The 16,894-nt window shown below is 34.6% G+C and overlaps 1 protein-coding gene across 2 annotated transcripts in view; it reads left to right on the forward strand.

Annotated features, from left to right (window-relative positions):
- The first annotated feature begins 220 nt into the window (after positions 1-220).
- The window catches only part of COL5A2 (collagen type V alpha 2 chain), a 184,685-nt gene continuing 168,011 nt past the window's right edge, over positions 221-16,894 (forward strand). The window contains exon 1 of one of the 2 annotated variants that reach the window (XM_074302889.1): positions 221-486. In XM_074302889.1, the coding sequence (XP_074158990.1) occupies positions 390-486 (97 nt within the window). In that variant the 5' untranslated portion in view covers positions 221-389. The remainder of the gene's footprint in view (positions 487-16,894) is intronic. The other variant, XM_074302888.1, reaches the window with a different exon arrangement.

The following is a 16,894-nucleotide window of genomic DNA, read 5'->3' on the forward strand; positions in this document are numbered from 1 at the left end:
TTTATTCTCTTCTTAAACTTCAGCAGAATAGGGTTTTAAAACAAATGTAAAAGGGAAAGTTCAAGGCACCGGGAAGCCTGTTCTGATTTGGTTGTTTACCATCAATCAGACCGTTGCTTGGCAGAGACTGGATGATTATGAGCCTGAACAAACTAAAAAGGGGCAGGAAAAGAAGTGGAGGCAGCATTCTTCCTATTTAAAGCTGCATCACTTGAAAAAAGTGTTCCCAGACCGAGCTGGAGCTGGTGCTGAAAAGGGGGGCTTGCAGCTTTTGCCTTGGGGCTGGTGCTGAAAGGAAAAGATCCCCCAGCTGACTTCATGGTGCTAAAATAACCTTACAATTTGCACTTTTCACTGTCCAGGAGGACACAAATGTCTAATATTTAGACATGATGGCAAACTGGGTGGAAGCAAGGACTCTCTTCATTCTTACTTTTTTATTAGGGCAATTTGTCTCAATAAAATCGCAGGACGAAGGCGAGGATGGTGAGTTTGCCTTTTACTTTTGTGTGTGAGTGCCCTGTGTGGTGTTTATTGCATGGATAGGTAATAAGTGGAATATCTAGTCTCTGGAATACAACAAATGAGGCTACGGGGGGAAGGGGGGTACATTTTGTTCTGATTTGGGGGCTGACAAATTTGCACCTGGGAAACTGCTCTAAAACCATCCGAGAAGGCTCTAAAGCGTGTTTTCTCCGGGGCTCCCCAGCTCCCCAGCTTTTGCTTCATTGTTCAGCAAACCCAGACCCAGGGGAAGACAATTCTGTACGGAATGTTTCTGGGAGATCCTAGGGAGAATCGTGCTGCCTCACTGGGAAGACTTGAAAGTTTGCAACAAAAGGAAAGCACTAAAATAAAGACGATTTTAGAGTAGTCCTTTCTGGGCTGGGCACGAGTCTGCATTCTTTGAGAAGGGAGAAGTTGCTGCAGAAACTTTGTAGGGTGGAGTCCTTTTTTCCCCCAATACTTAACTTCAGTTGCTTCATTAAATTCTTTGTTTAGAGTAACCTTTGCTACAACTATGAGCTCTTCTAGACTCCTTCGTGTCCCTACCTTGTTTCTGATTCTCATTTTTTTTCTTTCTTCATTTATGATAGTAAATTAATTTTTGCTTTTAGGAGAGAGGTTGCCCCGTTTGCTTCCCTGACAGCGATTGATGGAAACCAGCTTGCTCTAGCAATGAGTGGTATTTTCCCACCCTACTGACTAGATTATCTGGACAGTGATAGTTAATTGTAGGATGCTGGATTACTTGGCATGGAGTTAAAAGTATACATTGTTTTAAGATAACCAGACTCACATAATTGTCAAATGTGGCATTGCAATTTGACTGCATATAAGTGAAGATTACATTTGGAGTTTTTAATTCTGTGGAATTCTCTATATTGTTGAACTATAATTTATTGTTAAGTCTGAAGCTTTAGTATTTCCCCCAAAGTCTACCCTTTCCCAACTCCCCCTTCCTGGGAAGGCTGCTCTCTCATATGTTATCAATTAAGTTCCCCAAATAGTTTGTTGTAGATACCCATCACAAATGACTGTAAAATCTGAGATTGCCAAATGAAACACAAGCTATGTTGCATTCATTAGCCAATTCCTTAGGCAGTTCCAGTTCAAATTTTATTTACTATTCATTTTCACCTTTTTTCTTTTTTTCTGAAGTGAGAAAGTTAGTCCAGAGACTGAAGTTTTAGGAACTTTTGTATCAGTAGGTTGGTCTAATGGAAAATGAAAACTTTGGAGGGAACATCCAACAGTATGTAAGGAGCCCCCTAGAGGGGGCACTTTCTGCAATCTTGGACTTGTTATTTCATATGATTGTCATAAAATGGGATATTCTATAAATGGTAAATTAGCAGTCTTTTTGTAATGGCACAAACAGCATGAAAGGTTTGTGTGGGGGGCATTATAGAAAACAGTTCCATAAAAATGGCATTGGGCAAAAAAAGAGCTGAAAAATTGTAATCAGAAATTCTGCTTACTTTAAGGAACAGTTGAGTAACATCTTTTAACTTAATATTTTAAGTTGAAAGGGTTAATATCTTTTCAGTCATATGCTTATTGAGTATATGGGAACAAATTTAATAAAGTAAGGAAAAACATTTTGTATAAAATAGTTTAGACCACAATACTGTTAATGTTGTTTTAAAACAAAACAAAACAAAAAAAAAAAAAACCAACAAAAAACAGTGTAGTTGTTTTTAAACCCTTAGCAAGTTTTTATTTCTCCCTAAGACTGATTTACATAAAATGCCAGAAATGGGATTCTCAAGGGAACTACACTCTAGACAATTCCCATATATCTCATTTAATAGAAAACGTAACTGATTACAGAAGGATCATAAAAAAAAGAAACTCCATCTCTGTCTAGAGAATTTGTTTAATTAAAAATGTGAAAGACCTGATTTAGGCTAGTAAAAGAAAGATTTTCAGAACTCAGAGGCTTTAGCTGTGTTTAATTGGTGGTGTAGCTGCTGTGAGGCCTTGGCATGTGGCTGAATGGCTCACGCACCCTGCAATCTCTTACTTCCCCTGCTCAGACATGCCACATACACATCCCCAGGGATTGCCTAACAACACTTCTTAGGTGTTAGAGTTTAGAAACACTCTAAAGTTCTGTTTTAAGGGAGGAGAAAATGAATGGATTCTTCAATCAAAAAACATTGCTATGGCCAAATATGAAGAATGAAAATGGTTTCTAAATGTTTGCCATGAATAAATAATTCACTGAGATTCAATAAATGATGTCAAGAGTTTTTGCACAAATCTACTTTTTTTGAAATATAAAGCTTGTTGCAACATGTAAGAATAGTGTTTCCACTCATGATTTAAAGCTTCATTTTCCTACTGTTGATTAATGATTTGTGAGAAATCTGAAACATAAACATGTTGCCTTTTTGATAAAATTTCTCTTCTATAAGATTAGTAGCAAATAATTGTCTTTTGGTGTTTTTGGGGGGAGAAATGCAGTCTTTAAAAATTTTTAGGGGGCAATGCAGTATTAAAGGATACAGTAAAGGAAAGCACGTGTTAAAATTAGGGCCTACTTTTAAAAATAGTTTCAAATTAAATCAAATTAGTGGAGATAGAGGTGTCAAAGCGTAGGTGTTCAAATGATTTTTTCTTAAATTTTGTATGTTTTGTATAAAATAAACTTCCTGTGTATTTAAAATATAGTTTTTTAAAAATTCAATAGTATAGAAAGCTGGGATATTAAATATTTTATGGTATTCAAAAAAGGAAATGCTTAATAAAACATGTTTATGAGAATAATTAATGATTATCCATAATCATCTAGTGGAAAAATGTTTATTAATTTCCTACTATGTGTCAGATACTGTATAAAATACTAGGGAAACCAAAGATAGCAAAAATAATCCTTGTCTTCAAGGAGCTTACAGTCTTAAGGCAATACTCAATATACAACTACATATAAACAAAACATATAAAGGATAAATTGGAAATAATAACATTATAAATGACTTAAGGTCTACAAAATATTTTCAAATATTATCTGATTTTATTGTCACAAACTTGAAAGGTTATTATCTACATTTATAGATAAGGTAATGGAAGCAGGTAGAGGTTAAATGATTTGCATAGAGTCATTCAGCTGGTATCTAAAGTCAAATTTGAACTCAGGTTTCTTGACTCTAAATTCACTGTGACCACTTCGTGGCTGACATAATCTTAAAGTGAAGGAGGCAGTACTGAGTGTGACCAGTAAAAGCTTGTTAACAGAAAGTGGGATTTTAGCCAAAACTTTAAGGAAGCCAGAAATACCAGGTGGTAGAGATGAAGAGGGAGAAATTTTCAAGCTTAAGGGACATTCAGTGAAAATGAAGAATTGGGAGATAGGATATTTTGTGTGAGGAACGGAATAGAGGCCAGTGTTACTGGGTTCTAAAATACACAAGAAATATAAGAAGAATGGAAAGGCAAGAAAGGCCAGTTAATGCAAAGTTTTAAAAGCAGAAAGAAAATATTTATTTAATGACGGAGGTAAGAGGGAATCCCTGAGGTTGGTTGAATAGGAGATATGATATGTTAAAATCAGCCCTTTAGGAAGATCATGTTGAATAGCTGAATAACCCCTGAATTGTAGTGTTTTCTGATTCATTCTGATTCATCAGCTCTCATGGATATGTCTTTGCAAGATGGCATACAAGCTGAATAATGAATGGACTGAAATGGCAGGAGACGTTTGGGCATAGAAACCACACAAAAGGCTATTGCAATGGTCCAAACAGGACATAATGAGGACCTATTATAGGATGTTGGGAAGGCAAAATCTACATGGTTTGGCCACAGGGTCTACAGAGATTTTCCTGCCTTTAATGCCATATCAATTAACACTTGTTAATATGTGCTAGTCTTGTGCTAACCTCTTATTTGACAACCATGGGAGATAAGTGCTTTATACCCCCATTTTATAGTTGAGGAACTAAAAGGAAATGCAAGTGAGTTGCCCAGGATAATAAAGATGCTAAGTTGCTGAAAACAGATTTGAACTCAGATCTTCCGCATTCCAGACTTGGCACTTTTTCTGCCATGCTACCTAGATGCTATATGAGAAGTGGAGAGGCAACAGTTCTTTATTTTTGTTGTTTTTCAGCAGTTCAGTCTTGCTCAACTCTTTGTAATCCATTTGGGCTTTTCTTGGCAAAGATACTGGGGAGCTTTACCATTTCCTTTGCCAACTCATTCTACAGATGAGGGAACTGAGGCAAATAGTATTAAGTGACTTGCTCAGGGTCACGCAGCTAGTAAATATATGAAGCCAGATTTGAATGAGTCTTCCTGTCTTCAGACCCAGCACTTAGTCCACTACACCATCTAACTTCCCAACTGCTCAATAGTTCTTTACTTCATTGTAAATGGGCACCCTGGACTCAGCTAAAACTATTTGAGTAGCCCAGGGCTTCTTTTTTCTCAGTATCATTTTAATGTAACACACCTTAAATTTTCACTTTTTTGGGCCTCCTTGAATGTTTCTTACTAAAGTACCAGAATCCACTTAGTAACATTCAGAAGATATTAATAAATGTGATTAGTAGATGTCAAAAAATAAAAGAGCTGTACTCCATAGCTTCAATTATTTATTCACACATGGCCCAAGTTGAGAATTTAGAAAATTATTTCCAATTAAAGAGCTAATTGAAGTTTTGTGAAAAGTGAAGTGTTATATATTGTCTTTAGTAGATTACATATGTAGAGTTAGGTCTAATCGTTTTAATGAAAAGTTTGTAGAATCAATGAATGGGATTGCTTTTTTCAAATAGTGAAGTATCTGAAACTGATCCCATTTTCTCTTCTTAGGGGCAGAAGTAAGAATAGTTTTGATGAAATAGCATTAAACAGAGAACAGTTTCCTTTTTTAAAATTTAGGTTGATCTTTATAATATGTGCTTTACAATAATATGTACTTTACAAATATTGTCTGTGACTAGTTGGCTAAGTAAGTGTCTAAAGGGGTGAAGATCATAGATTTTATTTCTGATTCCCACATGGGCCAATTGAATTCCATTTTCTGTGATCACAGACTTTATCTTTAGCATTGATTAATACTATGGCTGATTAGCCATCTTGCAAAAGCATGTCCATGAGAGCTGATTGTTAAATTTTTTTCAGGTGAGTATTTGTGGCTTAGGAACTAGAAAATACTACACATCAGAGATTTAGTTATTATTTTATGAAGTGATAGATGTAGATTTAATTGAAAAATGTCTCACAGATACCTATTTTTCCTCCAGGACACCTATTAAACATTACCAGTACATCACTGGCTAGAGGTCACTTTAAAGAGATAGAAGTAGGGTGGGAGTATGACTGGACATAATCCTATCTGATAGACTAGAAGGTTATGAGCTAAAAACTTAAATAACTATGAACTCAATTTGAAGTATATGTTTTAATTAAGCATTTTGAAGGTCAGCATTGATTGCTATTTGGAGAAGATAATATTTTGTTTCTAACCTAAATTTTCTTGATATTTGTTAGCACTATATACTTTTTTACTCAGTCTTCATAATACTGTATAACAGCACTTCATTGATTACACTTCTGTTCACCTATCCATTGCAAACATTACTATAGTAATAAGCCCACTTAGGAAAGGGCTAAAGTGGGTCTACCTTATCCTGAATTCCATTCTGTAGTCATTAATATTATAATGAAATCTGACATAATTCTTGTCATATAATTTCCTTATGTTCACAGAAGCATAGCATTTCAGAGTTGAAGGGACCTCAGCTTCAACCAGTACTTATACAGTGATTCTTCCTACAGCATTATCAACATAAGTTATACAGACTTCACAAGACTTTCAGTGAGGAGGAACCTTATTTAGTCATTCCATTTGATTTTTGAAAAATTCTGATTGGTAGAAATTCATCTCATTGGAACTTCCACACATTCACATTGCTATTAGTTTAGTTTTCCAAAATTAATCAGAACTCATATAACCCCTATGCCATGTTCCATTTTTTGATGGACATTATCAGTCACATCCCCGCTAAGCTATCTCTCATGTAGACTATGCATTACCTTTCAATATAATTCAGTGTACTTCATTGAATGTTAAACACCTCCTATGTATTAGAAAAGAAAAAGAAAATGTATTCCCTCAAGCTTATTTAGTTTAATAGGGAAACACAATATGGATCAGTTAGGTATGATACAAAGTAGAGTGTGATTGAAGCAAAGAACTTTAATCAATGTGTTTTGAGAACATTTCATCCAGTAACCCAGGAGTTGAATTTTGAAAGAGGAAGTGGAGATGAAGAAGGAATATACTCCATACATAGTAGCAACACAGAGAATTGCACAGAGAAGAGAAATGGCATATTGACAATGAGGGAGTAATATAATTTGGTTGCAACATTAATTGAATAAAGATGAGTAATGTGCAATGAAAGAAAAGTGTATTGGAGCAGGATTGTAGAGGGTTCTAACAACATAAAATTTAAAAAATAAATAAAATGTTTCTATTTTGCAACCAGTAGGGAGCTATTTTTGATTAAGGAAGTGACATGATTATACTAATTACTAGGAAGATCCCTTTGATAGTTGGGTGAAAAATGAGAGTAAGGGATGGGGACAGGCAAGAGAAAGATGAGAAATGGAAGAAAGAGAGAAAAGAGAGAAAGTGGAGACAGGGAGATGAGTTAGGAGACTTTTCTAATAAACTAATGAACAATGAAAATGTTTTCTTGGTATTAGTAGGGAGGAAAAGATTAATACAAGAAATTATAGTGGAATGGACATGGTAGAACCATTGATTTAATGTGGGTTTGTGGAAGAAAGAAGGGTCAGAGATTATTGTAAAATTACAAGCTTAGATAATTGCGAGGATGATGATATCAAGAGAAATGAGGAGATTTGGAGAAGTAAATTTAAAGAGGGAAATGGTGTTTGGCATTGAACATAATGAGTTTGGGATATGGGTTGCAGCTTTCACAAGAAAGGTGAATGTATTTACAAAGTACTTTGAGTTGCCTTAATGAATAAATGAAATTGTATCTATCATCAGACTTTTTTTTTTCTTTCTAGACACTTGATTCATTTAGAAAAAATTAGATGAAGTAGAGGGAAATATTTTTTTTTCTTTTTGAATTTATGGACCTCTTTACATATACATTAAAATTAAAGCCCTTAAAACTTTCAGTGTATAATCAGATAAGAGAAATGCTAGACTTAAAGATGAACTGTTATTACATAGTAAAATGTATTTTTAATAGTTCAATTTTAAAAATCAAACATTATTTGTGGAAGAAATATAGCCAGTTTCGAATTGAATATAAACAGTTAGCACTACTGTCTATCTACCCAGGTTACTTATACCTTTGGAATCTAATACTTAATGTGCAACAAGAAAATGGTATTTACACACATATATTGTATCTAGGTTATGTAAAATGTATGGGATTGCCTGTCATCAAGGGGAGGGAGTAGAGGGAGGGAGGGGATAATTTGGAAAAATGAATACAAGGAGTAATGTTTAAAAAAAATTTACTCATTCATATATACTGTTAAAAAATTATAAATAAAAAAAATTAAATTAAATTTAAAAAGAGAAATCAAGCCATTCTCCAATTGATAAATGGTCAAAAGATATGAATGATTTTCAGATGAAGAAAAGGTGTTCCAAATCACCATTGATCAGAGAAATGAAAATTAAGACAAGACTGAGATACCACTACATACCTGTCAGATTGGGTAAGATAACAGGAAATGATAATGACCAATATGGGAGAGGATGTGGGAAAACTGGGACACTGATACATTGTTAGTGGAACTGTGAATGGGGCCAACCATTCTGGAGAGCAGTTTGAAACTATGCTCAAAAAGTTACCAAACTGTGTACACCCTTTGATCCAGCTGTGTTTCTACTGGGATTATATCCCAAAATGATATTAAAGAAGGGAAAGGGGTCTGTATGTGACAAAATGTTTATTGCAGCCCTTTTTGTAGTGGCTAGCAACTAGAAAATGAATGGATGCCCATCAAGTGGAGAATGGTTGGGTAAATTATGGCATATGAATACTATGGAATATTATTGTTCTGTAAGAAACAACCAGCAGGATGGTTTCAGAGAGGCCTCCAGAGATTTAAAAAAAAAAAAAGAAAAAGAAATATAGCCAGTTTCAGATTAGTACAAATAATGAATCCCTTGAAATGATTGCATATATTCAAATTCTTGCAAGTGGAATAGGTAATAATTATGCAAAATATGATAATTGGTTCCATCCCAATATAAATATACAAAGTGAATTTAAATAATGCAATCCATTGTGGATATATTATTCATAAAGACATAAAGTCTTTGATGTCAATTTTCTAATTACTACAATTTTAATTGAATCTATAATTCTTCTAGTCTCCCAGAATAGTCATCTACATAGTTGATTTTCTCTGTTTTGTCTTCTTATCTCCTACATTAGGTTACTGAGTTTTGTCATTAATTCCTTTCAAAATTCTCTCTGGTTTCCCCTTTATATTCTACTTGCATTACCTTAGCCCCAATCTAGACCCTTCTCCTTTCATGCCTGAAGTACTGAAACAGTATCCTGAACTGTATCCTGAAATAATAAATATAGTCTTATTTCCTTGCTTTTGTTTCCCTCATCATTGTTTAGACACTGTAACTAGATTAGGCTTTCTAAATATTTAAATAACTTAAGCATTTGAAATCTTGTTGCTATATCTACTTCTTTCACCAATTTAAATCTCAACTCCTCCATCATAGTAGAATATAAGCAAGAGTTCTTGGCCAGAAAGTTCATTGCTGGTAATGATCTTCTCCAAACATTGATGTATTAGTCATCAAATGACATACAGACCAAAACTAATTCAGAGTGAAAATCTTTCCAACTTGATGTTGGACCTGACAGCCCTTGTACTCTGTTGGCAAAACTTTTAAGAATTCAGGTTACCACTATCTTATGAGGAACCATTAGAGTTTAAAACTTTAGTGGAATCTTTCCTAATTGTAGTTCATTTTCTTCATTGTTTTTAATCATATCATACCCCAGTTCCAATACTTACCATATCTCCCTACTACATTCATTCAACAAACATTTATTAATTTTTTCCTCTCTGTAAAATAATTTCTCTGCCTGATTTTTAAGGCTTTCTAAAAACTAACCCCACCCTACCTATTCAGCCATATTTGCCAGGGATCTAGTTTGCCTAGTATTTCTCTCCCTTGTCAATAGATGCTCTTTATTTTTTTAGAGCCTTTATTTATACTGTTCTATTTACTTGAATATACTTAGTTTTTTCATTTGTAAATCAAATTTTCTTCTATCCTCAAAGAATCTATCTCTTCTATTATGACTTTTCTAACTATAACTTACAATGATCTCCAAATTATCAATAGTCAATAGAATTATCTGAGCATAATTTAAACTTATTGCAAAATTTGAACTAACTCATTTTTAAAGTGTTTCATTGTTATTAGCTTTGTCTCCTCAATTAGATTTTAATTTTCCTGAGGCATAGTACCAGGACCAATTCTCCTTTCCTGTGCCCATCATAGTCCTAAAAAGATATTAAAAGCTTAAAAATATTTGGTTTGTGGATTAATAAAAGTCATTTTTAGAAGGCTAGGCATGTATCTTTTTACTATTTGGTCATTCTTTTATGCAACAAACATTTGTTGAGCATAAGTGAGGCACTACCTCTGAAATTTACAGGGGAATACAAAGATGTATTAGCCCCAATTTAACAAAGAATCTGAGGGCTTTATAATCTAGAATACCCATGATAATTTATTTGTTATTTACATTTTAATGTGTATGCTTGTTCACATGTTTGCTTTATAGTGAGTCCATAAATAGAGTCTCTTAGGACAGTATTTTGATAGTATTTTAAATTGAATGAAAGTGTATCCCTTATCTAGAATATCAACATTTATTTATTCCAACATGAATATTACTATAAAATTATCATATTTAAAGTGTAGTATAGTGGATAGAAAACTTTTGTATTGTATAATCATAGGCAAGTCATTTAACTGCTAGGATTTGTAAGCAACTCTGAGACTCAAAGTAGATGGATTGTGATCTCCATTGGTGAGGGAACTCTTCCACAACAGTGTAAACAGATCTTTTCTCAAAGGATGGATTGCAACAGTCTATTTTGAATAGAAAATTTACATGTTAGGATGACTTTAATTAAATTACCATTTTATTATGACTGAGGAATTTCAAAGAAAGGAAAGTTTGATCTTTCTACTATGGTGCTGTATTAATAAGTCTATTTTAAATAATTCATAGCTAACATTTAAGGATAGTAAAAATGCTGTCCTGTCTATAAATCACTCTGCTTTTGAAGCTCTTTTTTTTTTTTTTTTTTTTTTTTTGTTGTTGTTGTTGTTAAAGATATTGTCATGGGAGCAAGCATTGTGATAGGGGTCATTAAAAAAGTTAATGTGATCTTGGACAGCATGAAGAAGGGCCTAGCTTCCAGAAATAGGGAGGTCATTGTCCCACTGTATTCTACCCTCATCAGCCTTCATCTGGAGTATTGGGTTCATTTTTAGATTCTATGATTTCAAAAAAAGACATTAATAAACTGGAGGATATTGAGAAGGAGGCCACCAAGATAAAGAAGGGCCTGAATCAATGATGCATGAAGATGACTTGTAATGCTGGGCATATTTAGTCTAGAGAAACATGATATAGAGGAGATATGATGGTACTTGAAAAGCTGTCACATAGAGGAAGAATTTCTGTTTGGCCTCAGAAAGCAGGGTCAGCAGTAAGTAATAAGTAGAAGTTGCAAAGAAGCATATTTAGACTTGATGTCAAGATAACCTTCCTAACTATTTGAGTTGTCTGTTAGTGAAATGATTTGCCTTTGTAGGGGATGGGTTCATTGTCCTCTAGGGCTTCATGTAAAAGCTGGATGATCAGTTGCCATATATGTTGTAGTGGCGATTAATTTGGTAAATGAATTGAATTAATTGGCTGCTAAATTCTGTGATACTTCTGCTGTGATTTAGATATAGCTTATATTAATCATGTTACCTTACTCTTTTATACTCTCTATTTCTGCCTCTTTTCTTCACCCAATCCCTTCATGTCTCTTTCTCTGTCTCTGTCTTTGCCTGCCTGCCTGTTTTTTTTTTCTTTCTTTCCTTTTCCTTCCCCTTCCCTCTCTCCCTGTCTCTCTCCCTCAATTCTTCCCTTTCTCCCTCCTCCCCCTCCCCACTCACAATTTGGCTTTCCTTGATTGGCCCTTGTGCTAGAAGTTGAAATGCTATTGGTCATCAGTGGATTCACCCCATTTCTGAGGGCACCTCATGCTTTTACACTATTCCTGTGAGTTTCAGAGTTGTGCTTGGAAATTATGACAGTCATGAAAGCCTCACTCAGCACTAAAAATTGGAAGTTTATTTTCCACTCTGTGTGTTACTGTGGGTCACATTTGGAATGTAGGGAATTGCTTCATTGCAAAGAGATTTACAGGCAATTCTCAGCTCTATTTGGCTACAATAGTAGAGGTGATCATCTTTTCCCAGACTTCTCTACATGTTTCTTTATATTCCAAAGAACTGTTAGTTTACTTCACTTCCAGGAGACTTTTGTGAGCTTAACTTTAGAAAGCAGAACCCAATATCTTATTTCAAGTTATGTTCACATTTGGGGTTTTCTTGCTTTCATGGGCTTTTTATTTTCCACATTTTTTTTTTAAATTTTAAAACTGCAGTGGTTTTAACTTGGAAGAAGTGATGCATTTGAAATTTGAACAGGCAATAAATGCATAGCCACCAAATTCTTTAGCAACAGCATAGGCACTTAAGGGCTTTTGTTCTGTGATCTTTCCTGCATGGGGCTGAGGAAAATAATCACCATACTTGGAATCAGAATTTAATTTGAGATCAGTAATCACCATTTGAGAGTTGTGTGATCTTGCAGTTACTTCAGTATCTCTGCCTGACACACATATAATGATACCTCTGATTCTATACCTAGATTTCTGTGACAAACAGATCAGATAATATATATGAATCACTTTTATGTTTTAACATAAATCATGCATTAAAGTGACTACATTAATCGACTAAAGTATCTTTTGGTTTAATCTCATATTAATTTTTAAATATTTCTAAGTTTAAAGACTTTTTCATAGTCTTTCTGAGGCAGCTGGTAGTGTCATGTCTAGAGCACTGAAAATTTGAATTCAAATTCAACCTCAAATTTACTATCTATATGACCTTGGATAAGTCACTTCAGTTCTGTTTTCCCCAGTTTCCTCAACTCTAAAACGGGGAATTATAACAACACCACCCTAATAGGGTTATTCTGTAGATAAAATGAGATAATATTTGTAAAAAGTACTTAGGACAGTACATGGTACCTAGTAGACACTCTTATCAGTGCTTTATTTCCTTCCCTTCTTGATTCCTTTAAATTCTTCACTTAATAAAGAATATGAAAATGAAATCTTTTGTGGGTAAGGGTTGGGGGTGCTAAGTCTTTGAAGAACTTAGTAGTTCAGTGGATCGAGTACTGACTTAGAGTCAGGAAGACATCTTCCTGAGTTTGAAAATGGTTTCAGATACTTATTAGATGTGTAATGTTCTGTTGTCTCCAGAGACTGCCAATAGCTCTCTGGGCTAGAGGACTTCTTCCTCCAGAGAGCCGCCTCAACTCTGGCCCAGACAAGACTCTCTCTCCTCCAGAGAGCCACTCCAACTCTGACCTAGAGCAGAGACTCTCCTTCCTCTCTCGAGTGCTGCCCTCTTTTATCCTCCCAGAGAATGGGATAACACAAGGGCTTCTGGGAAAAATTACTTCAACCAATGAATTTGCTCCTCCTAAGCATGTAAGCTCCTGCCCAGGAGTTCATGGAAGTAAAACTCCCAGTAAAGGCCAGAACTACAGAATTGTTAAGTACCGACTTAGCACTTAGTAAGAACCTAACATAGATGTATAATCCAGGTCAAGTTCCTTAACTCTGCCTCAGTTTCCTAATCTATAAAATGAGTTAGAAAAGGAAATGATACATTCCAGTATCTTGGTCAAAAAAATCTTAAATGATGTCACAAAGAGCCAGACATGACTGAAAAATAACAGAAATACACTTAATCTTTGTAGAGAGCTTCTAGTAAGGAACTTTTTCAACCAAAGTTGAAGGTATAGGCCCTAGTAAGCAACTTTTCTGAAGCTTATGTTTGTTTTTTGGTTTTTTTTTTATATTTTTTATTATCTTTTTTTTTTTTTTTTTAATTCATTTTTCCAAATTATCCCCTCCCTCCCTCCACTCCCTCCCCCCGATGGCAGGTAATCCCATACATTTTACATGTGTTACAATATAACCTAGATACAATATATGTGTGTAAATACCATTTTCTTGTTGCACATTAATTATTAGCTTCCAAAGGTATAAGTAACCTGGATAGATAGACAGTAGTGCCAACAATTTACATTCGTGAAGCTTATGTTTTTATGTAATGGCCTGGGGCTCTGAGAATTTATATGACTTGTTTAGAGTCAGAGAACCAATTGGTGTCATAGAATTTGTACGCAGATCCCACATTCTGCTCTGTATCCATGCTGCCCTGAACATTCTTTTTGTCATTCATTTTATCAGAAAAGAAAATTGAGAAATAAAATGGAGACAAATGAGAATTTCTGTTGGAGTGTCTGAGGGATAAGTGATTTCCATAAGCAGTAGATGAGTGAAGTTAAAACATGATTTGCCTTTCCATATGTCCAAATCTTTTTCATCATCAAAAGTATCCTTTCAGAAGGTAGAAGGGCTATAGTGATTCCAAGGCAGACAAAAGCAATTGTGTTGTGACAATTCTCTTCCAGAAAAAGGAAAGATAGAACATTAATCCAAAGAATGAGAAAAAGTGAAACTTCTACCAGGGGATATATGACCAGTTCTTATGTGACTATAAGTAGTCTGACTCTGGGCTTGAATTATTTCTGTGTGTGTGTATTTATATGTAATTTAAGGTAAATGATCAAGTTACTTAATTTACATGCATTATCTCATCTAACAATCTTGTGTAAAATGTAAATAGTAAGGACACTACTATTGTCATTTTATAGATTAGGTCATTGAGGCTCAGAAAGGGTAAGTCATTTGCCCATGGATGTATTGCTGGCAAGTGTTGGAGGCAAGATTCAAAATTATGTTTCCCCAACTCCAAGTCAATCTCAATATATCTGTGAAGTCATACTTTATCTGTAAGATCTTTTCCATTTCTAAGAGTCTGTGATTCTATAAATCAAGGATGAAAGAGGGACCTGTTTTGAGTCATGAAGAGTTTTAAAGGCACTGGTCTGAAAAAAAGTAAATCCCTTTTTTCCATGCTCACAGATTTATCATTGATTTAACTTTCCAGAACACCACCCCCATATTCCACTTTCCATCCATCATCAAGGAAATTCTGTAGGCAAAGACTCAAGAGAGTGAGCAAGGTCAGCCCTAATTGAAAAGATGAAATAGTTATGTTTAGTTTGAACAATTCTCCATCTATCTTTATGGTACTCTCCTTTCTATTATGCCATTATCTGGTGTTCAGTGCCCACACCTCTAGAACCTCAGGGCTGCTTGCATCCCCAGACAAGACTATATTGAAGTGGGTCTCATTCTTTTGTGCTCTTCCCTCCCTTCCAAGTGATAGTCATATGAAACACTGTCATGTAGAAAGAGTTCTTGATTTTGAACCAGAATTCCTAATTTCAAAACTTAACTCTTTATTTATTTATTATTTATTTATTAACAGTGTGCCATTGGCCAACTCATTTTTCTTCAAGTGTTCTATACTTAGAATTCAGAAGATCTCAGTTTAAATCTTTTCTCAGACACTTACTAACAGTGTGAATCTGGCAAGATTCTCACTCACAGTCTCTCTTTTCTCATCTAATAAATGGGAGCATCCATCTCACAGGGTTCAATTTAAATACTAATACTTAGAGTATTGTGTAAATATACCTATGATTATGATTATTATTATTCTCTGAGTCTCAGATTTTCTTAGCAGTAAGATAAATATGATTTGATCATGCTTATGGCCAATTAATCTCTAAATCTAAGGGAAATTTACCTATGCTATTACCTCTACAAGTGAAATATCTGACTTTTTATTGAAATCTTCTGTCCATAATGACTTCCCCCTATGCAAGTGACTTTAATGAGAACACAATGCCAGGACTAGAAGGAGAGGGGACTTTTAGACAGGCCTTTTCTCAGTATATCTGCAACTATCCATTTGTCTGTACCTCAGGCTGCCTTTGAGAGAGACTGAAAAAAATTAGTCCTCTTCAGTGATATAGGAACTCCTAGAACTCAAAACAGTAGCAAAAAGATTGAAAGAGGTAAAATGGCATGTACTAACTTCATCCTTTTTCTTGGTATTGTCTGATCATGGACACCAATTTATCCTATTTGAAATCTCAAATTAATTAAACAACTCCGGTAAGTGGGATGGTTCTGTTCATGACAGTTTCTACACTAAATAAATAAGAGCTAGAATACAGATGAGGTTTTGAAAAGATTTGTAAAAATACATTAATTCTTCATAATCCCATTTGAAGAAAGGGCTTCATTTTTTTTATAAAAAAAAAAAAATATGGAAAGTTTTCCTCTTCCTCAGGTTGCTACTATATGTGCAGCAGGTTGAGTAGGAATTAGGGCAATAGGCCTCTGGGCTGCCTGATCATCTCAAGGCCATGAAAGTCCCATCCTTATTGCCCTGGTTCCTTTACTGACATACTTCTTAAGGTGGGAGTTTCAGATCAGATGCTGATATCTTCTGCTGGATTTGCTCTCTTATCATCCTCTCTCTTTGAAATCAATCAACAGGAAGTTCCAGTTGGCAACCACACTTAAACTGAGCTTTATATTTTAGTAAGTGGAAGACAGATGTGCCTGGCCAGAGAGGGAGGCTCCTTGAGTCTTCTCAGGCAGTCATGATACAAAAGGCCTCTAAGATATAATTATATACAAATATTGGATAACTGGATATAAACATATAATTTCTAGTGAAATTTATTTAGAATATTCAAGCTATTCTGGAAGCTTCTCAACAACATCCTTGTATTCCTCTTATGAATGTTTTTACTAAACTCTTTAAAAGGAAAGTCTTTTTTTTTTTTTTTTTTTTTTTTTTTTATTAAAGATTGAAAATGTATTATAGTTAATAGAAAATTTCACTTCTCTGATATACGATCCTGAAGATGTGAACCAAGCCCTGGCTGAAAAGTTAGGAGACCTGGATCATTATTCTGATTCTGGTACTAGTTGGCTGAGACATGTTTAGATGAATCCTTTGTAAGAGAATTTTTTTTTGTAAAATGAAGGAGCAAAACTGGTCCCTAACTTCTCTTCTGCCTCTCATATTCCATGACTGATTTGTGGTAATGATCACTAC

This window comes from Sminthopsis crassicaudata, chromosome 3, assembly GCF_048593235.1.
Source record: "Sminthopsis crassicaudata isolate SCR6 chromosome 3, ASM4859323v1, whole genome shotgun sequence".
NCBI lineage: Eukaryota > Metazoa > Chordata > Mammalia > Dasyuromorphia > Dasyuridae > Sminthopsis > Sminthopsis crassicaudata.